Genomic DNA, 13378 nt, shown 5'->3' on the forward strand with positions numbered 1-13378 from the left:
TGCTGTTTTGGCTCAGTGATTTAGTTGGATGTTTGGGAAAATCCTACTGAGTAGTAGGTCGTAGTTTTTTCACCTTTTGAGCCAGGTGTTTTCCACGTAAGATTTTACGAAAAATTGGCTCAGTGATTTTACGAAAATCCACGTAGGAAAATCCTACTGATTTTAGGTTCTTCTAGATCGAAAAATTGGGTACCACACAAATCACCCCCTCTCTTGTGTGGTATTGACATTTAGAACATCAATTGGTGTCAGAGCAGGTTATCCTTGAAGAGGCTAACACCTTAGGAAAAGATCAACATGAGTGCACCACCTGGGAACTGGGAAGGGCAATCCACTGCTAGGCCTCCACTGTTCAATGGACATTACTACTCTTGGTGGAAGAATAGTATGAAAGATCACATCATAGAAGAAGACTATGAACTCTGGGACATAGTCACTGATGGTCCTTTGGCAACTACAATGAAAAATGAGGAAGGAGTGGTTGTGCCAAAGACAAGGGCTGACTGCACTGTTGAACACCTAAAAAAGTGGGAGAAAAATGCTAAGGCCAAGAAATGGCTTGTGTGTGGACTAGGTCCAGATGAGTACAGTAGGATCCAAAGCTGTACTACTGCCAAGGAGATATGGGACACTTTGCAAGTGGCTCATGAAGGAACACCTCAAATGAAAAGATCCAGAGGAACACTGCTGTATTCTCAATATGAGAATTTTACTATAAAGGAAGGAGAAACTATCCAAGAGATGTATACTAGGTTCACTAAAGAACTTAAGTCCCTTGGAAGGATTATTCTTGAAGAATACAAGGTTGAGAAAATCCTGACAAGGGTTCTGCCAGTCTCATGGGAAAGCAAAATCACGATTATTCAGGAATCCAAGAATATTGCTACTCTCAGACTGGATGAACTGATTGGAAATCTTACTGCTTATGAACTGAGAAGGTAGACCATGAAGATGGATACACCCAAGAAGGAGAGAAGCCTAATTCTCAGAATTACTGAAGGTTCAGATTTGGAAGATGATGATATGGCTATGATCACTAGAGAATTCAAAAAGTACCTGATGAGAGGAAAGGGTTATTCAAGAGGTTCAATAAGTCAAGAGCTCCTGAGAAACAGATCAATGAGGGTTGCTACAAGTATGGTAAGATTGATCACATGATCAAGAACTGCCCTCTGAACGAAGGAACAGGAATAAGGAACAGGTTCAACCAAAAACGAACAAAGGTTCAACCAAGGCTATGGTTGCTGCTTGGGGAGAAACTTCAGATGAAGATTCGAAAGATGAAGCTGAGGAAGAGCAAGCACTGATGGCCATCGAAGAATTAGATGATGAACAAGAGGTAAGTATCCTTCATCTCAAAAATAAGATTAAATTTTGTCTAAACAAAAGTTGGCTGAGCTACTACTAGACTTCATTGATGAGTCTGAGATAATTAACAATGAGAAAGAAGTTCTGTCTAAGGAATGTGTGATCCTAAAAGCAAAATGCAACAGTCTAGAGTCTAGGGCTAACAAGAGTGATAACACAAATGCTGAGTTGAAGAACTAGGTTTTTGAACTTGATAATAGTGTCCTAGAACTTAGGTCTGAAAACTTAAAACTGAAACTAGGAACAGGAAAGAAGAAAGCTGATCACACATATCTCACTCTAGAAGAAAACTTGGGAAAAATGAAAGATGAATTGTATAAGAAAGATGAACTCATCAAAGTCATGAAGGAAGATCTAGGAAAGGTGAAACATGAACTAGACAGAACTTGCAAGTGGAACAAGGCTTCTGATGTACTCTCTTGGCTGCAAGAGCATCATAGTAGCAACAAAAGAGGACTTGGCTATAGGACTCAAGCTCCAAAATGGGACTCTAGAAGCAAGTACCTCACTCTTCCTGAAAATAAAATCTGCACACACTGTGGCAAGGCTGGCCATTACAAAAATGAATGTAATGCAAAAGAAAAGGCCAGTCAAAAGAACAAAGTCTTTGTTAAAGAGAAAACAAGCTGCCTGGGTGGGCAAGAAGGAATATGATTCATCTTTTTGCCTATAGAAAGGGACCCAAACTAGTTTGGGTTCCTACGACTAACCCCTGATTTCTTTTTGTAGGTCCAAGTGAAAGGGATGAGCCAAATATGGTATATGGATAGTGGCTGCTCAAAATATATGACTAGGAACAAGGACCAGTTCCTTTCACTTGAGGACTTAAAAGGAAGTAATGTCTCCTTTGGTAATGGAAAGAAAGGTGATATCATTGGGGTTGGAAAGGTAGGCAAAACAGATTCTCATTCTATAGAGAATATCTACCTGATAGATGGCTTGAAATATAGCCTAATAAGTGTGTCACAATTGTGTGACAGAGGTAATCTTGTAGCTTTTACCTCTACCAAATGCTTTGTGATTAACCTTACCACTAACAAGATTGTTTTGCAGTGAAAAAGAGTTAACAATAATTACATTGTAGATTTGTCTACTCTCTCAGAAAATGAACTCACTTACTTAAGTGTGTTGGTTAATGATCCCCTCCTGTGGCACAAAAGACTTGGTCATGCAAGTCTAAATCAGCTAAACAAATTAGTCTCTAAAGACTTGGTAATAGGGTTACCTAATATCAAGTTCAAGGAAGACAAAGTTAGTGAGGCATGTGCAAGGGGGAAGCAGATAAGATCATCTTTCAAAAGCAAGAAAATGGTAAGTACAACCAAGTCGTTGGAACTGGTCCATATGGATCTATGTGGTCCAACGAGAACTATGAGCAGAGGTGGAAAGAAATATGTAATGGTGCTTGTCGATGATTATTCTAGATTTACCTGGGTTCTATTTCTAACTTCCAAAGATGAAGCATTCGACATGTTTATTGCATTTATTAGAAAAATTCAGAAACAATTAGGAAATTAACTTGCATCCATCAGGTCTGATCATGGAAATGAATTTGAAAATTCCTAGTTTGTTGAATTCTGTGATGAAAATGGTATAGATCATAATTTCTCTGCCCCTAGGACCCCTCAGCAAAATGGAGTAGTTGAAAGGAAGAATAGAACTCTCGAGGACATGGCTAGAACGATGCTGCTTTCTAGTAAATTGCCCCACAGCTTCTGGGCAGAGGCCATAAACACTGCATGTTACATAATCAATAGATGCATGACCAGACCTCTGGTAGAGAAGACTCCCTATGAGTTACTTAAAGGGAGAAAACCAAACATATCCCATCTTAGGGCATTTGGTTGCAAGTGCTATGTGCACAATAATGGAAAAGACTCCCTAGGTAAGTTTGATCCCAGAAGTGATGAGGGAGTATTCTTGGGAAGTTCTTCATATAGCAAAGTGTATAAAGTGTTTAATAAAAGAACTCTGTGTGTAGAACAAAGTGTACATGCAGTATTTGATGAAACTAACATTCTTTCTGAGAGACAGGAACATGAAGATGAAGCCATTGGATTGGTAAAGGAATTGACTGAATCCCCAGGACAAGTCAAAGTGGCATCAAAAGAAGGAACAGGTGATGGAACAGGTCCTTCAAATCAGGGCAACCTGACAGGGGGAACTAATCAAGGAGAAATTGAATTAAACCCCCTAGAGGAACGTGTTCATGAACCTATTCCTCATCAACAGAACATGGGAGAGACATCTAGCAGAAACCAGTTGGTTGTGAAACCTCACAAGTATCAAAGTTCTCATCCCATTGAGAACATTATTACTGATCCAACATCTGGAGTCAAAACTAGATCACAGCTAAAGAATCTATGTGCTTTTGATGCTTTCCTATCTCTTATTGAACCTAAAAATGTTGTTGAGGATTTGCAGGATACAGATTGGGTGAATGCAATGCAAAATGAACTCAACCAATTTGAAAGAAGTCAAGTTTGGCATCTAGTTCCGAGACCCAAGGACAGATCAGTCATTGCTACAAAATGGGTCTTCAGAAACAAACTTGATGAAGATGGACCAATTACAAGAAACAAAGCAAGACTGGTGGTACAAGGATACAACCAAGAGAAGGGCATAGATTATGATGAGACATTTGCTCCAGTTGCAAGACTAGAGGCAAGTAGACTCCTCATAGCCTTTGCAGCACACATGGAATTCACTCTTCATTAGATGGATGTCAAAAGTGCCTTCCTGAATGTCTACCTAAAGGAAGAAGTGTTTGTGAAACAACCTCCAGGGTTTGAGAGCAAGGAATGTCCTGAGCATGTGTACAAGTTAGACAAGGCTCTCTATGGGCTCAAGCAGGCCCCAAGAGCTTGGTATGAACGACTATCCAAATTCCTACTGGAGCATGGTTACAAAAGAGGTAAAATTGACAGTACCTTATTTTTAAGGGAAAAAGGTAAAGATCACCTTGTGGTGCAAATATATGTGGATGACATCATATTTGGGGCTACCACTGATAGGCTGAGTAAGGACTTTGCAAAACTAATGCGCAGTGAGTTTGGAATGAGCATGATGGGTGAGCTTAACTTATTTTTAGGCTAGCAGATCAAACAAAGTCCAAATAGAACCATGATCCATCAGTAGAAGTATACAAAAGAGCTAATCAAAAAGTTTAAAATTGAGGAATCTAAAGAAATAGACACACCCATTGCAACTGCAACCAAATTAGATATTGATGAACCTGGTTCATCAATCGATGAAAAGTTGTATAGGGGTATGATTGGTTCACTCTTGTATCTTACTGCAAGCAGACCTGACATCGTTTACAGTGTAGGACTTTATTCTCGTTTTCAGGCAAATCCAAAAGAGTCCCACTTGACTGTGGTAAAGAGGATACTGAGATATTTGAAAGGCACCACTTATCTGTGTCTCTGGTATCCTAAAAGTACTAATTTTGATCTAGTTGGATATGCTGATGCTGATTATGCAGGTTTCTTAGTGGACAGGAAAAGCACCTCAAGTATGGCACATTTCTTTGGTTCATGTATTGTGTCATGGGCTACCAAAAAGCAAAATTCTGTGGCCCTATCTACTGCTGAAGCTGAGTATGTTGCTGTTGCTTCCTATTGTGCTCAATTGCTATGGATCAAACAATAGCTGGTAGATTTTGGAATTGAAGTGGGATGTATTCCAATATTCTGTGATAACACTAGTGCTATAAGTATGACAAAGAACCCTGTTCATCATAAGAGGACTAAGCACATAGATGTTAGACACCACTTCTTAAGAGATAACTATGAGAAAGGATTGATTTCAATAGAATTCTATGCTACTGATAAACAAATAGCTGACATCTTCACTAAAGCACTGAGTAGAGAAAACTTTGAGAGGAACATGTTGGAGTTAGGGATGATTAAGATCACCTAATAGGTCCAGTTTAGAATGCACAATGAAAAAAAAATTATTTTTTGGTTAGGAGTTCTAACTTTGTGTAAATATCTAGATCAATTCTTACTCGGTTTAATACTTTAATTAGTATACTCCTGTGACATGTGTATGACTCACTAATCTCTTACAAAGTTTCTTCTATTTTGGCATTTGAGGTATGTTCAAGGGAGTTCTATATAAAGAACCTGGTTTATCAGTATGTGTTCATATGAAAAGCTCAGGTATGTTTTCTATACTCTGCACAATTAGAAAATATTATTTTTCCAATCATGAGCAGAAGTCCTACATTCATCAAATTCTCAAAAATTCTATCCGTTGAGCATTGAACCAGTTTCGTTCCCCTAGAACTCTAAAAATCGGGATTTTTGCCTAAAATCTAGCGATGCCTAATAATCACTAAGAGATCGGAATTAAATCTTGATTAGACTTCTAATTGACCTCTGAAAAAGCTATTGTTACTGCATTTAAGTCTAATCATCTTTAAATACATGCCAAACCTCTTCTTCATTAGTCCATAACCGTCAAAACTCTTCTCAAGTTCTGATCGCCCTTCTTCTCTCCAAAATTCCCAAATTTTTCTTAAGAAATAATCCACCAAGACTAACCCCCAAGATAATCCTGGCACTCCCCCACCAGTATTCCCTTCGAATACATCCTCATCTACACCCCATAGTGAAACCCCAAAACCTAGGTTTCGTAGGCAGATGGCTAGAAAAACTGTAGCTTCTAGAGCTTTAAGAAAAGTTCTAAATGAGAAATTGAAGGCTAGCTAAAGAAAGGAAAGTCCTACTCAAGAATCTGACTCAAGCTTTGAGTCTGAAGCTTTTATTTCTGCCAGCAAAGGAGAAGAACATGGGTCTTCTGACACTGCCAAAATTCAAAAAACCCCTAGTGAGGTAAGTTCTTGTGTGGTACTCTCTACTGTGGTTGAAAATGTAGAAAATAGGTTTGTCTTGGTTGGTCTTGTCAAAGATGTAAAGGGGGCTGAATCTAGTAGAAGTGGAGGTAAAAAGAAAGAAAAAGAGAGAGAGGGAGCAAGTGGTGATGAGAGAGAAAATGGGAAAGAAAAAGTTCTAGCTATCTGTGGAGGTATTGAAGAAGGTGGAAACAAGTTAGGGGGAAGTGGTTCTGGGGAGGCGGCTGAAGGTCTTGTGCATCTAAGCAAGCAACAAGATGAACCCGGTTCATCTGTTGAGGAAACACTGGCTGATCTTTTGAAGAGGGTTAAGGCCAGTTATGATCCAAAGAAGCGTCAAGCTTTCACACAAAAGGCTCCAACTGCTTCCAATCCAACAAAGAAAAGCAAAATGTCATCCCTAAAACCTATTGTACCTTCAGTACCTAAGGGAAGAGCCACTAGAAGCAGGGTCAGACAAAGTGAAGCTGAGTTACAGAAAGCTCTGGAAGAAAGCAAGAAAAAAAAGAAGGAGAAGGGAAAAGCAAAGGCTATGGAGAGTTCTGAGGATGCAGAAGAAGAAGAAGAGGAGATGGAACTGGTCCATCAAGAAAGTGGAACAACTGTGGAGGTTCCTACACCCAAACCAAAAAGGGCCAAGGCTTCTTCCAAGAAGTCTTCCTCTAAACCTGTATCTGATGAACCCTCTTTAGCCAAAAGAACCAGATCTACAGTGAAAGGTAAGCAGGTAAAAATTACTGAGGAAGAAGAAGAAGAGGAATCTGAAAAGGAACAAGATAGGTTTGCCATCTTTGACAGAAGAATTTTTTTGAAAGAAAGACTGTTGAGAGATCTGTATGAGCCAGGAATGAGAAGACTCGTGGATGCCCTAGCTGCACAAGGTTGGAAGGACATGGTCCTTGAAATGGATGGGAGGTTGGCTAGGAAAGAATTGATTGAGTTTATGGCCAATGCCACAGTGAAGAATGGGGTGGTCACCAATATAGTGAAAGGAGTAAGGGTGTAGTTTGATGCACTCAAATTGGATAAGATTCTAGACATACCTAGTGAGGGGTATGATGATTATACAAGGCAAAGGTGTCCATGTCTAGATTCCCTCCCTACTACTCTTCAAATCACTAGGAATTTTTGTGATGTCGCAACTGCTGAAGATGTGCCTGAAGCCAGGTTTGTGCAGAAAAGTGAGATGAGGCCTGAGCACAAGGTCTTGTTTGAATTTGTTAACAAGTGCCTGCTGCCCAGACAATAGATGAGGCACACTGCCAACTACATGGACCTGGTTCTTATGGAGTGCCTTGTGAGAGGAATGCAGATCAATTGGCCTACCTTTATTGTTAAATTACTGGACAGGGTCATAAATGGCTCCAAGGCTCATGCCACCCCATATGGGTTCATATTGACTACTGTTCTGGATAGGCTTAATGTGCCTTTGAAGAAATGGGAGATGGCATCAAGAAAGGAACACTTTGGCATTAAGACTTTTCTGGCTTGTGACTATCCAGTCAATGCTACCCTAGTTGAACCTGGTTCATCCCTGAAGACACCTGTGAACAGCAAGGTTAGGGCTTTAGTTCAAGAGTGTGGATCTAAGGATGCTGAAATTGCTCGAATCCAGGCTCGTGTAGCTGAACTGGAAACTGAAAGAGATGGCCTTAGAACTGAGCTAGCAAAAGAAAAGGAGAAGGGTGATGGGATGCTTCAGAATATGCTCAACCTTCTCCAAACCCAGCCCTCTAGTTCCTCCAAGCCTTAGGATGTCCAGTTGTTGTCTTTGAACCAAACTAGTACCCCAGTGACCCAGATTAGGGACTTTTTTGTTTTTTTTGCTCATGCTTTGGAAGTTTTTCTTTCTTTTTGTGATTTGTTGGTGGAAACATATCTTATCAATGACAACTGCTGTTTCTCTTGTTCTATAAAGATTTTGCTCTTAATAGTTTGAATATGTTTGTTGATTATTGATGATTTCATCCATGTTATCACTTGCAGTTGCCCAAGTGGCCATGAGTAATTACTAAAATCTGGGATTCACAATGCGTGCAACTTTTCGATGATGCCAAAAGGGGGAAGAGATATTTTGCTTTACTCTTTATTCTGAATAATGTGATATTTATAACCTAATTAAATCTGGTCCTTGATGATAAGTTAAAGTTATAAGTTAATGTGTTGATGGTCAAGCTGAGTTCCTACCGGTTCTTTGATTAGTAAAAGCACAGAGTTTGTCATCATCAAAAAGGGGGAATTTGTTGGCCCAAGTTCAGGTGAAGTTTTCAAGAATGACAAATTGAACTCAGTCATGGACCAGGTTCATCATGTGAGGCCAAGTATTTATCAACCAAGACATGTGAGATATACGTGAAGGAGATAAGTCTCAGTAATCAAGCAGCAATATCTCCTGAACTGATCAAAAAGGTTGCATATTGGATGAGGAGAGAAAGTCTCCTTATGGGAAGAGGACACAATCACACAATCCGGATAAATGATAGGGTTGGAGTTTGTATTGAACAAGGACTCAACTTTGATAGAAGATCATCAATTGAGTCTCAATCAAACTCTGATTACTAACTCATTAAATAACAGTGATTGTTCTCTTTTACAGGTGTTGCACATACATAAAAGTTACACGTGAATAGGGAGCAAAATAGCAACGCTTTTTGCAATCAATTCGTATGTAATTAAAGTGTGCAAACCTCAAGCTACTTGAACGAGATAGAAGAACCAGTTCCGTTGTGTTTATTCTTATTCTAGTTCAATTGTAGTAGGTGGTTTAAAGTTGTACCTTTTCAGCTTTCATAGAAGCATTTGGAATAGGTACTTTGAGTATTCAAGTTATTGGCTAACTTGAAGGTATCGCAACAGTTGAGGCTATGTGCTATACAGGGATTAGAGTTAATCCTTAGGTTTACAAAGAGTTTTGTAAATGCTGTTTTGGCTCAGTGAGTTTAGTGGATGTTTGGGAAAATCCTACGAAGTAGTAGGTCATGGTCTTTTCACCTTTTGAGCCAGGTGTTTTCCACGTAAAATCTTTGTGTTCTTTATTTTCTGTACTTTTAATTCCGCAACAGTAGCAGTTAGAACACCTAGAAGAACTACGTTCTTCTAGATCGAAAAATTGGGTACCACACAAATTACCCCCCTCCCCTTGTGTGGTATTGACATTTAGAACATCAAGCAGCCATTCAACATTGTGCCCATGATCGTTGCCGACATATATCGAGCCTTGGAGAAGTGTCAATGAGGAGCAAAACACTTCAAAGGCTGCAATTTATTACTTCAACTCGGGCTCGTGGAACATCTCCAAAGGGGTGAATACTGACAAGAGATTCAGCGAAGGGACTGAGATGATCATATTGCTTTCCATCATCTGAGGCGAATGAATTGCATGCCCAATATGTTCGCTCAGCCAGAAGATGCCAAAGGATGGGTAGATATTTGATAATCTAAATGAGGTCCAGGTACGATGGATGTTCGAATGGTTTCCGACCGAGGAGTTCATCGCCCGATCCCGAGATGCACCTTTCTTGATATTGATTGGGCTGAGAGGAACATACCCCTACGTCCCTCTCCGAGTTATGAGACAAGTTGGTAGGAAGCAGGTTATACCCAGGGTCAACAAAATGAGTCATTTCCGGGATGATTTCCTGAATGATGATAGTCCTTACAAGTGCCAAGCTCAGCATATGTGGCACTGCAAGATAATAATGGGAAGGGATACTATCGAGTCAGACAGGTATCATGCTAGTTGTTCTCCTTTCTACTCAGGTTGGTTAGAAGACAATCATGATAGTCTAGGCCAGCAAGGTTTGCTCGAGGTCACAGGATCATAGATGAAAGGGCCGAGGCACAGGTCAAATACAACCAACTACGCAAAAGAATTCATGAGCGCGAGAGTGAACACCGTGAAATACAAGAGTCCAACCAGAAACTAATTGAGGAATAGAAGGACATGGCTGCCAGTGCCAACAAGCGACTGGGATACTTGGAGCGAGGCATAGTGGAATTGGAAAAAAAGTTTCTCAAATGGGTCGAAGACTGCCAAAATGCTGAAGGAATCGAAGGCGGACATCTAGCCAGAACCTACCTATTGCTGGGACTTCGCGAGTTGGAAAAGCTGTTCGACGGAGCCAAGGATGCCGAATCTGGGGAAGGTCCTTCTGGGACCAAGTAGATAGGAGTTTTTCTTTTCGCTTTATAAAATGTAATAAGGCCAATGGCCATTAGTGATTCTCATTTCCTATCAATTTGGGATTCGTCTACTTTTTATCAATGAAATGAGGCATTTATCATCCTAAGTTCTCCAAATCAATCTGTCGCTAGACCTACCTCGGGCAAAAAGAGGTTCCCAAATCAGGACACGATTTACAATCTTGCACTATGTGTTTAAATATTGCAACGCTTATTATAATCCTCACTAACTTGGTTACCTTTTTTTTCCTCCCTAAAGGTTAGTTCGTGCACTCTGGCAACATCATCCTATTCCACGAGATCCAAGGGCCCTCCACCCACTCTTCCTCTTAGTCCTGTCAAAAAACAAAAACAAAGGGAAGATGGAAGATTTGAACAACGTCAGAAAGGAGAACTCAACTGAATGGGTAGAGGTAACTCATGGTCATGGTACTCAGGTTCCTAAGGAAAATGCATCCCAACTCGAACAAAAACTGTTGAAATTCCAAGAAAAACTTGATCAGCTTCGAATCTGGCAAGTCTGTCATTTTCCCTCACCACTCCAGATATCAATTTCTCAAATGCTTAGAACCCTATACCGCTACAGAATATCCAAACACAACAAAACCATCCCGCTCCGCACCATCACTTCAACACCTGCCATACCTCAAACAACTCCCTGTTACTCATCCCAAAACTCCACAAATGACCACTTTCACACCCACCATAACACCCCTATCTATGTGGAGACACCGCCACACTCTACCCAACCCATCTCAAGCATACCCGAGTCTGATGATAAGGGCTTGCTCAATAGGAACCTAGCCGAAGAACTTAAGAAATTGATTAGCCGGATTCAAGGCGTCGAAGGAAGCAAGGGAATTGAAGGGCTGAACTATGAAGATCTTTGCATACAATCAGACATCGAACTGCCCGAGGGGTACAAACCTCAGAAGTTCGAAATGTTTGATGGTACAGGGGATCCAAGGGTCCATTTGAGAACGTACTATGACAAGCTAGTTGGAGTAGGGAAAGACGAGTGAATCCGAATGAAGATTTTCATGTGGAGTTTGAAGGGAGATGCTTTATCTTGGTACATTAGCCAAGATCCAAAGAAATGGTCAAACTGGGTAGGCATGGCATCCAACTTTATGGACAGGTTCAGGTTTAACACAAAGAATGCTCCGGACGTGTTCTATATTCAGAATAAGAAGAAGCCCACAGAAATATTTCGCGAGTATGCTACTCGCTGGAGGTTCGAAGCTGCTAAGGTCAGACCTGCCTTAGAAGAGGAACAGATGAACAAATTCTTTGTCCGGGCTAAGGGTCCGTAGTATTATGAAAGATTAATAATGATTGAGAGTCACAAATTTTCCGATATTATCAAGTTGGGTGAAAGGATTGAAGAGGGCATGAAAAGCGGTATGGTTACAAACTTTGAGGCCTTGCAAGCTACAAATAAGGCCTTACAGTCCGGTGGTGTGTCCAAAAGGGATGTGGGGGCCGTAATGGTTGCATAGAGAACCAAATCTCCTATCAAATACCAAACTTACCCAATACCTCCACTCACATATCAACCAACTCCGAACTACCAAGCACCATTACCCGCATACCAAGCTCCACCACCCACTTATCAATTACCTCCACCTCCAACATACCAGCCCACTTCACGCAGATATTCCCAGCCCGCAAATGTCTACCAAACCTATAATACTCAACCATCCCACTATAACTTCCCTCCTGCATGCCAAAATTTCCCTAAACCTCGACCAAATTTTGATCGCAGACCCCCAAAACAATATACAGCCATTGTTGAACCTATTGACCAATTGTACAAGAGACTCAAAGCTGCTGGTTATGTTACCCCCATCCCTACTGCAACCCCTGAGAACCTTTCCCAGTGGGTTAACCCAAACAAATCTTGTGCCTACCACTCCGGCATGAAGGGGCACACTATCGATGAATGTCGTTCTTTGAAGATAAGATCCAGTCTTTGATCGATAACAAGATTATTGTGGCAAAAGAAGCTGCTTCGAATGTCCTTAATAACCCCCTGCCAGACCATAAGGGTGGAGGCATTCACATGATTGAAATAGAGGATGATTGGGATCCCGAGGGATCAATCGGGCTGATTACGGAAGGAGATGACCCAAAGAAGCCAATAGTTACTCTTAATACGATCATAGTCCAGATTCAGCCATCTGGGGACGTTGAGGTAAATATGTTTGTGCCGCTTGCATTTGAAGCAATGTCATGGACAAAGACACCAGCGCCAATTGAGGTTGAATTCATGTCTCCGGCAAATGCACCCACACCGTTTGAAGTTGTAGTCTTGCCGCCCAAGGAACATGCTCCGTTTGGATTAAGGATAACCACGCCGATCCTAGTGGCGATGTCGACCATGACACCATTCCAAACAAAGGTTGTACCCTAGGACTATATAGCCGAGGCAAGAAGGAAAGGCAAGGTCAGGTTCGAAGAGACTGTTGCCGCACAGGGTATGACGAGAACTGGTAGGGTTTATAACTCAGAACACCTAGCCGAGTCAAGCAAGCAGGCCTCCAACCGGCCACCCATTATTGAGACAGGTCCAGACAATCTTTGGAGAAAGATACAAGCCAAGAAATACTCAGTCATCGACCAGTTGAACAAAACACCGGCGTAAATCTCTATTCTTGCTTTAATACAAAACTCTGAGGCACACAAAAATGTTCTGCTAAAGGTACTAAGTGAGGCATATGTACCAAGCAACATCACTGGCGGAGAAATGGCTAACATGGTAGGACAAGTGTTGGAGAGCATCACTTTTCATGATGACGAGCTACCACCTGAAGGGTTGGGACACAACAAAGCACTGCACATCACTGTGCAATGCAAGGACTACTTTATCACTAGGATCCTGATCGACAGGGGTTCCAGTCTCAACATTTGTCCACTGGTAATACTAAAGAAGTTGGGTAAGTGTCTGCACGAGATAAAGGACGGAGCCAT

At 41.1% G+C, this 13378-nt stretch overlaps 1 protein-coding gene across 1 annotated transcript; it reads left to right on the forward strand.

Moving 5' to 3' along the window:
• Window positions 1-297: 297 nt before the first annotated feature.
• On the forward strand, window positions 298-942 carry LOC138886017 (uncharacterized). The gene has a single exon (XM_070167038.1). It carries the CDS (start codon window positions 298-300, stop codon window positions 940-942), a length of 645 nt encoding a protein of 214 aa, XP_070023139.1.
• The last annotated feature ends 12436 nt before the right edge of the window (window positions 943-13378 follow it).

The sequence above is a fragment of the Nicotiana sylvestris genome, chromosome 2, assembly GCF_000393655.2.
Source record: "Nicotiana sylvestris chromosome 2, ASM39365v2, whole genome shotgun sequence".
NCBI lineage: Eukaryota > Viridiplantae > Streptophyta > Magnoliopsida > Solanales > Solanaceae > Nicotiana > Nicotiana sylvestris.